At 67.8% G+C, this 16,998-nt stretch overlaps 2 protein-coding genes across 2 annotated transcripts in view; one reads left to right on the top strand and one right to left on the bottom strand.

Moving 5' to 3' along the window:
- Positions 1–13,956, top strand: part of LOC141938815 (ryanodine receptor 1-like) — a gene marked incomplete at its 5' end in the record, with an annotated part of 78,872 nt that extends 64,916 nt beyond the window's left edge. The window contains 21 exon segments of the mRNA XM_074857826.1: positions 766–894; positions 1,611–1,715; positions 2,330–2,411; positions 4,769–6,114; positions 6,448–6,521; positions 6,907–7,063; positions 7,281–7,367; positions 8,154–8,384; positions 9,654–9,784; positions 10,466–10,508; positions 10,635–10,727; positions 10,729–10,766; positions 10,860–10,920; positions 11,513–11,659; positions 11,734–11,868; positions 12,746–12,902; positions 12,999–13,063; positions 13,167–13,214; positions 13,216–13,268; positions 13,369–13,420; positions 13,731–13,956. Coding sequence (XP_074713927.1) covers positions 766–894; positions 1,611–1,715; positions 2,330–2,411; positions 4,769–6,114; positions 6,448–6,521; positions 6,907–7,063; positions 7,281–7,367; positions 8,154–8,384; positions 9,654–9,784; positions 10,466–10,508; positions 10,635–10,727; positions 10,729–10,766; positions 10,860–10,920; positions 11,513–11,659; positions 11,734–11,868; positions 12,746–12,902; positions 12,999–13,063; positions 13,167–13,214; positions 13,216–13,268; positions 13,369–13,420; positions 13,731–13,826 — 3,330 coding nt within the window.
- An 81-nt stretch (positions 13,957–14,037) lies between these two features.
- LOC141938817 (mitogen-activated protein kinase kinase kinase kinase 1-like) lies at positions 14,038–16,612 on the bottom strand (the record flags this gene model as incomplete). Its single annotated transcript, XM_074857827.1, is given in 6 exon segments — positions 14,038–14,264; positions 14,352–14,407; positions 14,708–14,778; positions 15,115–15,204; positions 15,582–15,650; positions 16,435–16,612. Coding segments are annotated over 6 exon segments (534 nt in total), but the record flags the coding sequence as incomplete, so codon positions are not given.
- Positions 16,613–16,998: the final 386 nt, after the last annotated feature.

Raw genomic sequence — 16,998 nt, 5'->3', positions numbered from 1 at the left:
CACTGGTGGCCCCCGTGTCCCCATTCCCATGTCACCAGTGGCCCCTGTGGCCCCACCCCCATGTCCTCGTGCTGCTGGTGGCCCCTATGTCCCTGTCCCCATGTTGTGGTGGCCCCTGTGTCCCCGTCCCCATGTCACTGGTGGCCCCTGTGTCCCCATTCCCATGTCACCAGTGGCCCCCGTGTCCCCATCCCCTTGTCCTCGTGCTGCTGGTGGCCCCTATGTCCCTGTCCCCATGTTGTGGTGGCCCCTGTGTCCCCGTCCCCATGTCACTGGTGGCCCCCGTGTCCCCATTCCCATGTCACCAGTGGCCCCTGTGGCCCCACCCCCATGTCCTCGTGCTGCTGGTGGCCCCTATGTCCCTGTCCCCATGTTGTGGTGGCCCCTGTGTCCCCATCCCCATGTCAGTGGTGGCCCCTGTGTCCCCATTCCCATGTCACCAGTGGCCCCCGTGTCCCCATCCCCTTGTCCTCGTGCTGCTGGTGGCCCCTATGTCCCCATCCTTATGTCACTGGTGGCCCCTGTGTCCCCATCCCCATGTCACTGGTGACCCCTGTGTCCCCATCCCCATGTCGTGGTGGCCACTGTGTCCCCATTCCCATGTCACCAGTGGCCCCCGTGTCGCTGTCCCCATGTCCTCATGCTGCTGGTGGCCCCCATGTCCCCATTCCTATGTCACCGGTGGCCCCCGTGGCCCCGTCCCTGTGTCGCGGTGGCCCCCGATGTCCCTGTCCCCCGCCACTGACGTGCCCGCCCCGGGGGCAGGAGTCCATCAGCGACTTCTACTGGTACTACTCGGGGAAGGACGTGATCGACGAGCAGGGGAAGCGCAACTTCTCCAAGGCCATGGCCGTGGCCAAGCAGGTCTTCAACAGCCTCACCGAGTACATCCAGGTGAGCCCCCCCCAGGACCCCCCGGGACCCCCCCAGCCCCTCGCCGAGCACAGCCAAGGTGGGAGGGACCCTGCAGCCCCCCACCGTCTCCCTGGGGGTGGGGGTCCAAGCTCTTTGGGGTGCCCAGGAGTCTTGGTGTCCAGGGGATCCTGGTGTCCCCCTGCATGACCCTGGGGGTCCCCAAGGACCCTGATGACCCTGGGGGTCCCCAAGGACCCTGGTGTCCAAGGGGTCCTGATGACCCTGAGGGTCCCCAAGGACCCTCGTGTCCAAGGGGTCCTGATGTCCCTGGGGGTCTCCAAGGACCCTGATGACCCTGGGGATCCCCAAGGACCCCAGTGTCCAGGGGGTCCCAATGTCTCTGGGGGTTCTGACGCCCCTGGGGGTCCCTGGGTGTTCCCGATGTCCCTGAAGCCCGTGGGGTCCCCAAGAGCCCCAATATTTCCAGGGCTTCCAGTGTCCCTGGGGGTCCCCAAGGACCATGATGACCCTGGGGGTCCTCAGGACCCCAATGTCCCAGAGGTCCCGATGTCCCTGGGGGTCCCTGGGTGTTCCTGATGTCCCCAAAGCCCCCAGGGTCCCCAAGAGCCCCAGTATTTCCAGTGCTCCCAGTGTCCCTGGGCTCCCAGGACCCCCCGGGGCAGGTCCCACTGTCCCCGAGGGTCCCCGGGGGGGGTCTCTGGGGGTTCCCCGGTGCCAGCACCCGCTGCCCGCAGGGCCCCTGCACGGGGAACCAGCAGAGCCTGGCCCACAGCCGCCTCTGGGACGCCGTCGTTGGCTTCCTCCACGTCTTCGCCCACATGATGAAGAAGCTGGCCCAGGTGGGTGCTGGGGGGGGGGGGGGGGGAACTGGGAGGGCACTGGGAGCACTGGGAGCCCCCCACCCCCTACTAACCCGCTGTCCCCTCCTTGCTGTCCCCAAGGGGGGGAGGGTCGGGGACACCCGGGTCCCCAGTGGCATCAGCAGCCCCCTCATGACCCCCAACCCATCCTGTTGGCCCCGGGGCACCCTAAGGACCCCCCCAAAATGGAGGGGACACATACACCTCCCAAAACACCCCGGGGGGGGACCCCGTGACACCCTGAGCTGGCTCTGATGGACCTTTCCGCCCCGCTGCCACCAGATGGGCCAAACGCCGGGACCGCAGATGGGCGTAAGCACCCGCCGAGCCCCCCCAGCGCTGCATGGCCTCGCTAACCGCCCCCCCCCCAACCCCGGCATGGCCGAGCCCCCCCCCAGACCCCCGGCTTGGGTTGCGTGCGAGTTGGGGGGGCCACCACCCCCCCTCCCGTCCCGTGGCACGGAGCTGGAGCAGGTGGTGCCCCTGGGTAAGGGGGTTCGGGGCTGCGGTGGGGGGTCACAGCGTGGTGGTGGTGGGTGGGGCCACCTCGGGCTCACGGTGTCCCCCCCCTTGTGTCGTGTCCCCCCGCCCAGGACTCCAGCCAGATCGAGCTGCTGAAGGAGCTGCTGGACCTGCAGAAGGACATGGTGGTGATGCTGCTGTCCCTGCTGGAAGGTGGGGTCCCCCTGTCCCCCCCCCACCCCCCAGGACCCCTCTCTTGCTACGGATGTCCCAATGTCCCCCCAGGATGAGGTGTCCCCCCCGTGCCATCGGGGGTGTCCCTTGACCACCTGGGGTGTCCCCTCCAGGGTGCTCCCCACCATCCATGGTGGCCCTTGACACCTGAGGTGTCCTTTGGCCAACCAAGGTATCCCCTCACTCTCCAGGGTGTCCCTTGGCCACCTGGGGTGTCCCCTCTCCCTCAGGGTGTCCCCTCACTCTCTAGGGTGCTCCTCACCATCCAGGGTGTCCTTTGGCCAACTAAGGTGTCCCTTCACTCTCTAGGGTGCTCCCCACCATCCATGGTGTCCTTTGGCCAACTAAGGTGTCCCTTCACTCTCTAGGGTGCTCCCCACCATCCATGGTGTCCTTTGGCCAACTAAGGTGTCCCTTCACTCTCTAGGGTGCTCCCCACCATCCATGGTGGCCCTTGACACCTGAGGTGTCCCCTCTCCCTCAGGGTGTCCCCTCACTCTCTAGGGTGCTCCTCACCATCCAGGGTGTCCCTTGGCCAACTAAGGTGTCCCTTCACTCTCTAGGGTGCTCCCCACCATCCATGGTGTCCTTTGGCCAACTAAGGTGTCCCTTCACTCTCTAGGGTGCTCCCCACCATCCATGGTGGCCCTTGACACCTGAGGTGTCCCCTCTCCCTCAGGGTGTCCCCTCACTCTCTAGGGTGCTCCTCACCATCCAGGGTGTCCCTTGGCCAACTAAGGTGTCCCTTCACTCTCTAGGGTGCTCCTCACCATCCAGGGTGTCCTTTGGCCAACTAAGGTGTCCCTTCACTCTCTAGGGTGCTCCCCACCATCCATGGTGGCCCTTGACACCTGAGGTGTCCCCTCTCCCTCAGGGTGTCCCTTCACTCTCTAGGGTGCTCCTCACCATCCAGGGTGTCCTTTGGCCAACTAAGGTGTCCCTTCACTCTCTAGGGTGCTCCTCACCATCCAGGGTGTCCTTTGGCCAACTAAGGTGTCCCTTCACTCTCTAGGGTGCTCCCCACCATCCATGGTGTCCTTTGGCCAACTAAGGTGTCCCTTCACTCTCTAGGGTGCTCCCCACCATCCATGGTGTCCTTTGGCCAACTAAGGTGTCCCTTCACTCTCTAGGGTGCTCCCCACCATCCATGGTGGCCCTTGACACCTGAGGTGTCCCCTCTCCCTCAGGGTGTCCCCTCACTCTCTAGGGTGCTCCTCACCATCCAGGGTGTCCCTTGGCCAACTAAGGTGTCCCTTCACTCTCTAGGGTGCTCCCCACCATCCATGGTGTCCTTTGGCCAACTAAGGTGTCCCTTCACTCTCTAGGGTGCTCCCCACCATCCATGGTGGCCCTTGACACCTGAGGTGTCCCCTCTCCCTCAGGGTGTCCCCTCACTCTCTAGGGTGCTCCTCACCATCCAGGGTGTCCCTTGGCCAACTAAGGTGTCCCTTCACTCTCTAGGGTGCTCCTCACCATCCAGGGTGTCCTTTGGCCAACTAAGGTGTCCCTTCACTCTCTAGGGTGCTCCCCACCATCCATGGTGGCCCTTGACACCTGAGGTGTCCCCTCTCCCTCAGGGTGTCCCTTCACTCTCTAGGGTGCTCCTCACCATCCAGGGTGTCCTTTGGCCAACTAAGGTGTCCCTTCACTCTCTAGGGTGCTCCTCACCATCCAGGGTGTCCTTTGGCCAACTAAGGTGTCCCTTCACTCTCTAGGGTGCTCCCCACCATCCATGGTGTCCTTTGGCCAACTAAGGTGTCCCTTCACTCTCTAGGGTGCTCCCCACCATCCATGGTGTCCTTTGGCCAACTAAGGTGTCCCTTCACTCTCTAGGGTGCTCCCCACCATCCATGGTGGCCCTTGACACCTGAGGTGTCCCCTCTCCCTCAGGGTGTCCCCTCACTCTCTAGGGTGCTCCTCACCATCCAGGGTGTCCCTTGGCCAACTAAGGTGTCCCTTCACTCTCTAGGGTGCTCCTCACCATCCAGGGTGTCCTTTGGCCAACTAAGGTGTCCCTTCACTCTCTAGGGTGCTCCCCACCATCCATGGTGGCCCTTGACACCTGAGGTGTCCCCTCTCCCTCAGGGTGTCCCTTCACTCTCTAGGGTGCTCCTCACCATCCAGGGTGTCCCTTGGCCAACTAAGGTGTCCCCTCACTCTCTAGGGTGCTCCCCACTATCCATGGTGGCCCGTGCCACTTGAGGTGTCCTTGGCCACCTGGGGCGTCCCCTGGTCACCAGAGCTGTCCCCATACTCTCTGGGGTGTCCCCAGGCACCGGGGCTGTCCCCGCAGCACCCCAAGACCTGACGGGACACCCCTCCCCCCTGCTCCCCAGGCAACGTGGTGAACGGGACCATCGCCCGGCAGATGGTGGACATGCTGGTGGAGTCCTCCAGCAACGTCACCATGATCCTCAAGTTCTTCGACATGTTCCTGAAGCTGCGGGACATCGTGGCCTCGGACGCCTTCCGCGACTACGTCTCGGACCCGCGAGGGCTCATCTCCAAGAAGGATTTCCAGAAGGCGATGGACAGCCAGAAGCAATACGAACCCGCCGAGATCCAGTTCCTCCTCTCCTGCTCCGAGGCGGACGAGAACGAGATGATCGACGTGGAGGCCTTCGCCGGCCGCTTCCAGGAACCGGCTCGCGACATCGGTTTCAACGTGGCCGTGCTCCTCACCAACCTCTCGGAGCACGTTCCCCACGACCAACGTCTGCGGACTTTCCTGGAGCAAGCGGCCAGCATCTTGGAGTATTTCCGTCCTTTTTTGGGCCGGATCGAGATCATGGGAGCGGCTCGGCGGATCGAACGCCTCTACTTCGAGATCAGCGCCGCCAACAAGGCGCAGTGGGAGATGCCCCAGGTGAAGGAATCCAAACGTCAGTTCATCTTCGACGTCGTCAACGAGGGGGGCGAGGCCGAGAAGATGGAGCTTTTCGTCAGCTTCTGCGAGGACACCATCTTCGAGATGCAGATCGCCTCTCGCCTCTCCGAGGAGGAACCCGCGCGGGAAGGAGGCGAGGATGAAGAGCAGGAGGAAGAGGAGGAAGCCCCCGACTCCGCCGGCCCGCCGCCCCCTGCCGAACCCACCTCGGCTTTCGGGGAGCTGCTGGCGGGGGCCGGGGGGTTGCGACGTTTGTTGGGGTCCCCCCAAACTTGGCGGCGGCGGTTGAGGCGGTTGAAGCGCCGGCCCGGGCGGGAGCTGGCGTGGGCAGTGGGGGCGGCCGCCGGCCGGGCGATGCTGGGGGGGCTGCTCGGGGGTTGGGGGGTGCTGGGGGCCGTGGGGCGCCTGGCCTGGACCTCCCTTTTCGGAGGGGGGCTGGTGGAGGGGGCGCAGCGGCTGGCCCTGGCCGAGCTGCTGGCCAGCATGCCCGACCCCACTCAGGATGCCGTGGGGGGCAGTGAGGCCGGGGGGGTCGCAGGGGGAGAAGAAGGTGGTCCCCAAGACCCCGTCCCCCCGCCCGCCCCCCACCTGCCGCAGCCCCCCGAGGAGGAGGAGGAGGAGGAGGAAGAGGCAGCAGCGGCGGCACCGGTGGTGGCTTTTGGGGTGCGCAAGGAGCCCGGGCACTATCGGCTGGCGGCCCCCGACGCCCCTGGGGGGCTGGGGGACATCGGGGAGCCCCCTGGCGCTGAGCCCCCCACCCCCGAGGGCACCCCCATCCTCCGGAGGAAGATTGGGGTAAGTGGCTGATGGGGGCTCGGGAGGGGTGGGGGTGCTATGGGGAGGGGATGTCGGGGTCCCTAGGGGGGGGCAGGGTGTTGGGGGTCCCTATGGTGGGGGAGGGCCCCAGGGGTCCCCGATGGGGGAGCAGGACACTGAGGGGGGTCCCTGGGGGGGAGGCAGGACACTGGGGGGGGCGCCCTATGGCTCCCTCCCAGCAGTGGGGAGCAGAGTGGGGATCCCCCACCCCCTGGTTCCTGCTCCCCATGGGCATGGGCAGCCCGAGCGGGGCTTTGGGGGGGCCAGTCCGTGCCCCCCCACCGTCGGGCCTGATCCTGGCTCCCACCACAGGAGGATGGGGAGGAGGTGGTGGAGGAGGAGCCGCAGAAGGAAGAGGAGCCGGCAGGGGAGGCGGAGAAAGCCGAGTGAGTGGGGGGCCGGGGCCCCACCGTGGGGTGCATGGCCCCTTTGGGGGGGTGCCGGGCCCCATTGGGATTGTGGGGTGGCTGCGTGGCCCCATTAGGGGGGTGTATGGCCCCATTGGAGCTATGGGGTGGGTCCGTGGCCTCGTTGGGTGTTGGGTGGCCCCACTGGAGCTGTGGGGTGGGTGTGTGGCCCCACTGGGGGGTTGGGTGGCCCCACTGGTGCTGTGGGGTGGGTGCGTGGCCCCACTGGGGGGTTGGGTGGCCCCACTGGGGCTGTGGGGTGGGTGCGTGGCCCCGTTGGGGGGTGCGTGGCCTCGCTGGGGGGCTGTGGGAAGGGCGGAGGGTCCCGCTGGGGGCCCCCACCCAGGCATCCCCCTCGCCCCAGCACGGAGAACGGGGAGAAGGAGGGGGCGGAGGTGGGGCCCGAGCCCGGGGCCCCCGAGAAGAGGAGGAAATCGGTCCCCCGGGTGCGCAAGGAGCCGCCGGCCGAGGGGGCCTTCGAGTTCTGGGCTGAGCTGGAGGTCCAGAGGGTCAAATTCCTGGTACGGGGGGGGGCCGGGGGGGGGCCGGGGAGGGGCGGGACCCCCATTACCTGAACACCGGGACCCCCATCGCTGGGGGGGGGCGGCAGCCTGGGGTGGGGGGCAATGGGACCCCAATCAATGGGGATGGACCCTGGGGGTGCCCCCCGGGGGGGTGGTCCTGGGGCTGGGTTGCCCCCCCCCAGCCCTGAGCGTGTGTGTCCCCCCCCCGGCGCAGAACTACCTGTCCAGGAACTTCTACAACCTTCGGTTCCTGGCGCTCTTCCTCGCCTTCGCCATCAACTTCATCCTCCTCTTCTACAAGGTCTGGGTCCCTGGGGGGGGGGTACGAAGTGGGGTGGGGGCAGCGCAAACCCCTCAGACCCCTTGGAGGGGGGTTATGGGATGGAGGAGGGGCACCCCAGACCCCCCTGGGGGTGTGGGCACCCTGGGCCCTTGGGGTGGGGGCACCCCAGACTCCTCAGTCCTTATTGCAGGGTTTGGGGGGGGTCCTGGGGGAATCCGGGGGGGGGGTCCTGGGAGGGGTCTGGGAGGTCCTGGGGGGGTCTGAGGGGTCCTGGTGTGGTCTGGAAGAGTTCTGGGAGGGTTATGGGGGATCTTGAGGGGTGTAGGGGTTCCGGGGGGGGGTCCTGGGGAGGTCTGGGGTGTCCTGGGTGGTCTTGGGGGGTTGGGGGGGTTATAGGGGGTCCTGAGGGATTCAGGGGGGGTCCTGGGGAGGTCTGGGAGGTTGAGGGGGTCTTGGGGGGTTCTGGGGGGGGTTGTAGGTGGTCCTGGGGGGTCTGGAGGTGGTCCTGGAGAGGTCTAGGAGGTCCTGTGGGGGGGTCTGGGGGGGTTCTGGGGGGACCAGAGCTCCCTGGTCCCCCCAGAACCCCCCCAGACCCCGAGTGCCCATGGGGGAGGGTTATGGGGTAGCGCAGGGGCACCCCAGACCCCACTGGGGGTGTGGGACGGGGCGTGGCCTCCCCGGGTCCTTGTTGGGGGGGAGGGGGTGTGGAACAGGGTGGGGGCACCCCTGGGGTTGGGTCCGTAGGGTGGGGTGGGCGAGTTGTCCCCCCCCTTCCTGGTGCTGAGCAGAGCCCCCCCCCTCCAGGTGTCGGAGCACCCTCCGGGCGCGGAGGAAGAGGAGCCGGAGGGCTCGGGGCTGGCGGCGGCGGTAGCCGAGGAGGCCGGGGGGGGCGAGGAGGGGGGGGGCGGCGAGGAGAGCGTCGTCTACTACTTCCTGGAGGAGAGCACGGGCTACATGCAGCCGGCGCTGCAGGGCCTGGCCCTGGCCCACACGCTCGTCGCCTTCCTCTGCATCATCGGCTACAACTGCCTCAAGGTGCCCCTGGACACGCCCACATGCCCCTGGACACGCCCACACGCCATGGCCACGCCCACATGCCCCTGCTTTGGCATCCGTAGCTGCGGTGCCAGCCTGCCCCTGGCCACGCCCACATGGTCCTGACCACGCCCATACGCCCATGGCCATGCCCCACTTGGCCACGCCCACCCCTGGGCCCCTCCGGGCTCCCACCAGGCGCCAGCATCTGGCTCTGGCCACGCCCCCACCTCTTAGCCACGCCCTCTAGTGCCTGGCCACGCCCCCAGGTCCTGCTGGCCCCTCCCAGGGGCCGGTGGAGCCCCCGTGGCCTGGGCTGTGTCCCCCATGACCCCGTGACCCCCCTGTGTCCCCCCCCCGCTGTCCCCATGTCCCTACTGACCCCATGTCCCCTGTGACCCCGTGGGGTCAGTGGGGACCCTGTGTCCCCCCTAACCCTGACCCCATGTCCCCCTGTCCCCCCTGACCCCGTCCCCATGTCCCCCCTGACCCCCTGTCCCCACTGACCCTGTGTCCCTGTGTCCCCCCAACCCTGTCCCCATGTCCCCTCCCACCCTGACTCTGTGTCCCCCCTGACCCCCTGTCCCCACTGACCCCGTGTCCCCCAACCCTGTCCCCGTGTCCCTGTGTCCCCCCTGTCCCCATGTCCCCCCAACCCCATGTCCCTGTGTTCCCCTTGTCCCTGTGTCCCCCCCCAACCCCATGTCCCTGTGTACCCCCTGACTCTGTCCCCATTGACCCAATGTCCCCCCTGACCGTGTCCCCATGTCCCCCCTGACCCCATGTCCCTGTGTCCCCCGTGTCCCTGTGTCCCCCCTGACCCCTGTCCCTGTGTCCCCCCTGTCCCCATGTCCCCCCCGACCCCATGTCCCTGTGTCCCCCATGTCCCTGTGTCCCCCCTGTCCCCATGTCCCCCCTGACCCCATGTCCCTGTGTCCCCCGTGTCCCTGTGTCCCCCCTGACCCCTGTCCCTGTGTCCCCCCGTGTCCCTGTGTCCCCCCTGTCCCCATGTCCCCCCCGACCCCATGTCCCTGTGTCCCCCGTGTCCCTGTGTCCCCCCTGACCCCTGTCCCTGTGTCCCCCCTGTCCCCATGTCCCCCCCGACCCCATGTCCCTGTGTCCCCCATGTCCCTGTGTCCCCCCTGTCCACATGTCCCCCCCGACCCCATGTCCGTGTCCCTTCCTGACCCTGTCCTCATGTCCCCCTCATCCCCATGTCCCCCCTGACCCTGACCCCCTGTCCCCGTGCCCCCCCCGTGTCCCCCCCAGATCCCGCTGGTGATCTTCAAGCGGGAGAAGGAGGTCGCCCGACGCCTGGAATTCTCGGGGCTCTACATCACCGAGCAGCCGCCCGACGACGACGTCAAGGGCCAGTGGGACCGCCTGGTGCTCAACGCCCAGTATGGGGGGGGGCAGGGGGGTCCTGGGGGGTCCTGGGGGGGTCCAGGGAGGTCCTGAGAGGGTTCAGGGCGGGTCTGGGGGACCAGGGGGGTCTTCCTGGTGCTCAACACCCAGACAAGGAGTCCCGGGGAGGTTCTGGAGGGGTCTGAGGGGGTCTGGGGGGGTTCAGGGGGGTCTGTGAGGGTCCTGGGGGGGGGTTCGGGGGGTCCTGGGAGGGTTCGGGGGGGTTCAGGGGGGGTCCTGGGTGTGTCTGGGGGGGTTATGGGGGACCAGGGAGCTCTCCTGGTGCTCAAGACCCAGCACAGGGGGTCCTGGGGAGCTCTGGGGGCTCTGGGGGGGTTCAGGGGGGGTCCTGGGGAGGTCTGGGTGTCCGGGGGGCTCCTGAGGGGTTTGGGGGTGTCCTGGGGGGTCCGGGGGTGTGGGGGGCAGGGAGACCTCAGCCCCCAGTACAGAGGGGTCCTGGGGGGCCATGAGTGAGCAGTGGCGCTGGGCCCACCCAGTAGGGGGGTCCTGGGGGAGTGGTGGGACCAGCTGGGGGCCCCTGGGGGGCCAGATGTGGCTGCTGGGACACACACACACACACACACACAAGGGCCCCCCCTCCCTGACACCCCCCTCCCTGACACCCCCCTCCCTGACACCCCCCTCCCTGACCGCCGCCCCCCCCCCAATCTCCTCAGGTCCTTCCCCAGCAACTACTGGGACAAGTTCGTCAAGAGGAAGGTGAGGGGGGGGTCCCACAGCCCAAGGGAGGGCCGGGGGGACACAGGAGGGGGCCACACTCTGACCCTGTGTGTCCCCCCTGGCCGTGTGACACCCCCCCTGCCCAATCGTGTCCCCCCCCCCCAGGTGCTGGAGAAATACGGGGACATTTACGGGCGCGAGCGCATCGCGGAGCTGCTGGGGATGGAGCTGGCCAGCCTGGAAATCGGGGGCGCAGGGGGAGAGGAAGCCCCCCCCCGACAGCTCCCTCCTCACCTGGTGGGTGTGGGGGGGGGCTCTGACCCATCCGGGGGAGGCTCGGACTCATTCTGGGGGTCCCCTTCATCTCCTCACACACATACCCCCCCCCAGGATCACATCCATCGACATCAGGTACCAGATCTGGAAGTTCGGGGTCATCTTCACCGACAACGTGAGTGGGGGGGCTCGGGGGGGGGGGGGGGGGGTGTCCCAGAGGGATGGGAGGGTCCCAAGGGGATAGGGTGGGAGTCTCAGGGGGATGGAGGGGGTCCCAAGGGGATGGGGGGGGTCCCAAGGGGATGGGGGGGGGGGGTCTCAGGGCAATGGGGGGGGTCCCAAGGGGATGGGGGAGTCTCAGAGGGATGGGGGGGGTCCCCAAGGGGATGGAGGTGTCAGGGGGATGGGGACCGGGTGGGTGTCCCCAGGGGATGGGGTCCCCAGAGACCCCCAGGACCACCCCATATCCTCCCCAGACACTCACTGACCCCCCAAGGACCCCCTGGATGGCCCCAGAAACTCCCTGGACATCCCCTGACCCCCCCAGGGACCCCTGAGACCCCCCCAAGGGACCACCTAGAACTATCCCAGGGACCCTTTGGATGTCCCTGGGACCATCCTGGCCCCCCCAGTTCCCCCCAAAGACCCCTCAGGACTCCCCCAGGGGCCTCCAGAACCCGAGGTGATGGGGGTGTGGGACCCCCAGTGACGGGAGTGCCAGGCTGTGGGGTGACACCCCCCCCTCCATGTGTGTCCCCCTGCTCCAGTCCTTCCTCTACCTCACCTGGTACATGGCCATGTCCCTCCTGGGCCACTACAACAACTTCTTCTTCGCCTCCCACCTCCTGGACATCGCCATGGGGGTGAAGACCCTACGCACCATCCTCTCCTCTGTCACCCACAACGGCAAACAGGTGTGGGGGGGTGGGTGGGGGTCTGGGGTGATGGGGGACACCCCCCTGACGCTGTCCCTGTCCCCCCTCCCCAGCTGGCGATGACGGTGGGGCTGCTGGCCGTGGTCGTGTACCTCTACACCGTGGTGGCCTTCAACTTCTTCCGCAAGTTCTACAACAAGAGCGAGGATGAGGATGAGCCCGACATGAAGTGCGACGACATGATGACGGTCGGTTGGGGGGGGTGGGGGGCAAGAGGGGGGCACGTAGGGGACTTGGGGGGGCCCTGGGATGGTTCTGGGCACATCTATGGAGTCCCTGGAATGGTCCTGGGGGCTTCTGCAGGGTCCCTGGGGGGTCCCGGGACATCTATGGGGTCCCTAGGGTGGTTCTAGGGGGGTCCTGGGGCACCACTGAGGTCCCGGGGGGGGGGGTTCTGGGGGCTTCTGTAGGGTTCTTGGGGGGTCCTGAGGCATCTGTGGGGTCCCTGGGGGGTCCTGGGGGCTTCTACAGGAGCCCTGGGAGGCCCTGGGAGCATCTAAGGGGTCCCTGGGATGGTTCAGGGGGTCCTGGGGGCTTCTATAGGGTCTCTGGGGGGTCCTGGGACATCTGGGGGGTCCCTGGCATGGCCCTGAGGGGTCTCTGGGGAGTCCAGTGGGACTCTGGGGGTTCTGGAGGTCCCTGGGGGGTCCTGAGGGGTCCTTGAGGGGAGCTGGGAGGTCCAGAATGGTCCCAGGGACATCCAAGGGGTTCCTGGGACAGTCCGAGGAGGCCCTTGAGGGGTCTCGGGGGTCCCTGAGGCATCAGGGGGTGTCCAGGGGGTCCCTGGGGGCATCCAGGGGGTCCTTGGGGGGGGGTCAGGGGTCATCTAGGGGGTCTCTGGGGGCATCCAGGGGGTCCTGGGGGGGTCAGGGGGCATCCGGGGGGGTCTCTGGGGGCATCCAGAGGGTCCGGGGGGAGGTCAGGGGGTGTCCAGGGGGGTTCTGGGGTGGTCCTGGGGGTCCCTGGAAGAGTTTTGGGTCTCCCTGGCGGGGGTGATGGTGTCCTTGGGGGGCAGCTGGAGGTTCTAGGGGGGGGTCCCTGACCCTGCCGTGCCCCCCCCCCCAGTGCTACCTGTTCCACATGTACGTGGGGGTTCGGGCCGGGGGGGGCATCGGGGATGAGATCGAGGACCCGGCGGGGGACGACTACGAGCTCTACCGCGTCGTCTTCGACATCACCTTCTTCTTCTTCGTCATCGTCATCCTCCTGGCCATCATCCAGGGTAGGGACCCCCCCCAGGGCTGGGGATATGGGGGGGGTCTTCACCCCGATAACCCCCCCCCGTTTTGTCTGTGTGTGTGTGTTCCCCCCCCTCCAGGTCTGATCATCGACGCTTTTGGGGAGCTGCGGGATCAGCAGGAGCAGGTGAAGGAGGACATGGAGGTGAGTGACCCCCCCGCACACACCCCCTGGGTCCCCAATTCGGCGAGGGGGGGCATAGGGGTGTCCCTGACCCCCCCCCGCCCCCTTAACGCCCCCCCCCCAGACAAAATGTTTCATCTGCGGCATCGGGAGCGACTATTTCGACACGACCCCCCCACGGCTTCGAGACCCACACGCTGGAGGAGCACAACCTGGCTAATTACATGTGAGAAATTAGGGGGGGGGGGCACGGGGGGGGGGGGGGGGCAGGGGGGCGCAAGGGGTCCCCAGCCACCCCCCCTCACTGATTTTTGCCCCCCCCCCAGGTTCTTCCTGATGTATCTGATCAATAAGGACGAGACGGAGCACACGGGGCAGGTGAGACCCGCCCCAGGGATGGGGGGGGGGGGCAGGGGGGGGGGGAACCGGGGCGAGGGGATCACATTGAGGTAGGGGGGGCCCATGGGGCCGGGGGGGGGCACATTGGCCATGGGGGGGGGGGGTCTCACAGCCGCAGGGGGGGGTCTCACTAGCCAAGATGGGGCTTGTGCAGGAGCTGGAGGGGGGTCCCATGGAGCTGAGGTGTGTTGGGGGAAGGGGGGGGCGCCTTATTCTGGGGGGGGGGGGTTATTCTGCGTGGGGGGGGGGTCCCTCCTCTGATACACACACACACCCCCCCCCCCCCCAGGAATCCTACGTCTGGAAGATGTACCAGGAGCGCTGCTGGGATTTCTTCCCCGCCGGAGACTGTTTCCGCAAGCAGTACGAGGATCAGTTGGGGTGACCCCCCCCCGGGACCCCCCCGGACCCCCCCGGCACCCCCAGCACCGCCACAGCTCCCCCCTCTAAGTGCCTTGTCCGCTGGGGGGGGGGCAGCCGCTTCCCTCCGCTGCCAATAAACCCTGGAGAGTGTCGCTGCCCCCCCCCGCCTCATTCTTGACACCCCCCGCCCCAACCCCTCCCCCCCCCCCCAAAAACACGATTTTGGGGGCTCTTCAGGTTTTTTTTTTGAGGGTGCAAATAATTACAATTGTCAGCAAAAGGAGGGAGATGCGGGGGGGGGGGGGGGGCACAGCCTGGCCTTCCCCTACCCGGGGCCCCCCCCAGCCCTGTGGGGACCCCCCCAATCCCGTTTTGGGGGGGGGGGGGGGGTCACGCCTGGACATAGAGGTTGCTGTAAGCGTTGGCCTCGTCGGTGGGGCGCGTCTCCAGGACCAGGGTGCTGCGGGGGGGGCAAAAAGATTGGGGGGGGTCAGAGTGGGGTGGGGGGGCCCCTCTGCCCCCCCCCCCGGGCCCCCCCAGTTTGTACCTGTGGGAGCTGAGCAGGCGGAAGGTCCAGCGCTGGTCCCGCAGCTCCTCGATCAGCTGGGGAGGGGGGAAGTGATGCTGGGGGGGACCCCAAGGGAGAAGGGGGGGTCCCCAATTTTAGGGGGGGGGGGGTGTCTGCAGGGATGAGGAAGGGTCCCTGCACCCTGGGGATGGGATCATGGGATCAGGGGTCGCCAGGGTTTTGGGGGGGGGGTTCTTCCCCCCCCAGGGTTTGGGGGCCCCAGGTATTGGGGTTTATAGGGGGTTTGGGGGGGGTTATGGGGGGGTTTTGGGGGGGTTATGGGGGGGTTATGGGGGGTTTGGGGGGGTTATGGGGGGGCCCCGGGGGGGGCTCACCTGGGCGGAGCCCACCTGCCGCACCTGCACCCCGTGGCGCCAGAAGGCCTGGACGCAGCCGCGGACCAACGCTGGGGGGGGGGGGGGTGTGTGTGTCAGAGCCAGGACCCCCCCTGCACCCCCCTGACCCCCCCAAGTTCCCTCCCAGCACCTTCCTGTATCCCTTGACCCCCCCATCACCCCCCAGTTCCCCCTCAGCACCCCCTGACACCCCCATTTCCCCCCCAGAACCCCCTGACACCCCCCCACACCACCAGGACCCCACTGACCCCCCCAAGTTCCCTCCCAGCACCTGCCTCTACCCCTTGACCCCCCCAGCACCCCATGACCCCCCCATTTTCCTCCCAGCACCCTCATTTCCCCCCCAACACCCCCATTTCCCCCCAGTCCCCCTCCCCCACACCCACCCACGGCCTCCACGGCCACGTCGAAGGGGATGTCGGGGGCCACCAGCCCCCGGGCGGGGGCTCCCTGCAGCGTCACCAGCTTCACGCTCCCTGGGATGGGGTGGGGGGGGGGGACACAGGGGTCAGAACCCCTCTGGGGACCCCCCCAAACCCCCCTGGGCCCCCCCCCCGGGTCCCTCAGCGCTGTCAGGGCATCCCTGTCCCATCGCCTGGACGGACGGACGGATGGACGGGTGGGTGGGTGGGTGGATGGACGGACGGACAGACATGGGGGCAGGCGGACAGACGGACGGACAGACGGACGGACAGACGCGGGGGCAGGCGGGCAGACGGACGGACAGACGGACGGACAGACGGATGGACAGACGGACGGACAGACGCGGGGGCAGGCGGACAGACGGACGGACAGACGGACGGACAGACGCGGGGGCATGCGGACAGACGGACGGACAGACGGACGGACTCACGGTCCAGCAGCACCAGCACCGTCTCGCTGTCCAGCTGCGTCACCTGCACTGGGCCAGGGCAGGAGGGTTCTGCGGGGTGGGGGGGGACACACAGCAATGAGGGGGGACCCCAACCCCCCTCTGCACCCCCCAACCCGGGTGAGGGACCCCCCAAAGCCACCCCGACACTTTTGGGTGGAATACGGGACCCCCGGCGCTCGCCAGGGACCCCCCAGCTCCCCGCTAGGACCCTTCAGTGGGGTAGGGCCCCCCCCCAATCCCCCTGGGACCCCAAAATCGTCCCAGGGACCCCCAGACTGAGCACAGGGACCCCCAAATCCCCCATGAACCCCCAACTCTCCCAGGACTCCCACATTGATCCCAGGGACCCCCAAATCCCCCTGAGACCCCCCCAAATCCTCCAGGACCCCCACACTGAGCCCAGGGACACACACCCCCCCCCCGATCCCCCTGAGACCCCCCAATCCCCCTGGGACCCCACATTGAGCCCAAGGACCCCCAAATCTCCCTGAGACCCCTCCAAATCCTCCTGGGATGCCCAAATCCTCCAGGACCCCCAAACTGAGCACAAGGACCCCCCAATTCCCCAGGAACCCCCAAATCCACCAGGACCCCCCCCATTGAGCCAGGGACCCCCAAATCCCCCTGGGGTCCCCACATTGAGCCTGGGGACCCCCCCCCGGTCCCCCTGAGCCCCCCAAATCCCCCTGAGACCCCCCAATCCTCCTGGGACCCCACCTCCCTCAGGCTGCCCAGCCAGAACAGAGGAGCCCCAGTGGCCCAGGCCCCCCCCAAGACCCCCAGCCCCCCCAAACCCCCCCAGGCCCCCCCAACCGCCCCCCCCCGGTCTCACCGGCACCGGCGTGGGTGAACCAGGAGGTGAGGGAGTTGAGGTTGATGGTGCGGAAGAGGACGGGGCGCGCGGGCGAGGGGCCGGGGGCCACCCCGATGCAGACGCTGGGGAACTCCTCCCCCGGGGTCACCAGCAGCTCGAAGACCCGCAGCGGCGACGGCAGCGGGAAGTCGAAGTGCTGGGACACGGGGACACGGGGGACGTGGGGACACGGGGACCCAGCGTGGAACCACCATGGGGACATGGGGACACGGGGGACGTGGGGACACGGGGACCCAGCGTGGAACCACCATGGGGACATGGGGACACGGGGGATGTGGGGACATGGGGACCCAGTGTGGAACCGCCATGGGGACACGGGGGACATGGGGACATGGGGACCCAGTGTGGGGACACGGGGACACGGGGGACATGGGGACCCAGCGTGGGGACATGGGATGTGGGGACACGGGGGACATGGGGACACGGGGACCCAGCGTGAAACCGCCATGGGGACATGGGGACACGGGGGATGTGGGGACATGGGGACCCAGTGTGGAACCGCCATGGGGACACGGGGGACAT

This window comes from Strix uralensis, unplaced genomic scaffold, assembly GCF_047716275.1.
Source record: "Strix uralensis isolate ZFMK-TIS-50842 unplaced genomic scaffold, bStrUra1 scaffold_325, whole genome shotgun sequence".
Taxonomy (NCBI): Eukaryota; Metazoa; Chordata; class Aves; order Strigiformes; family Strigidae; genus Strix; species Strix uralensis.
This window is presented reverse-complemented; position numbering and strand designations above follow the sequence as displayed.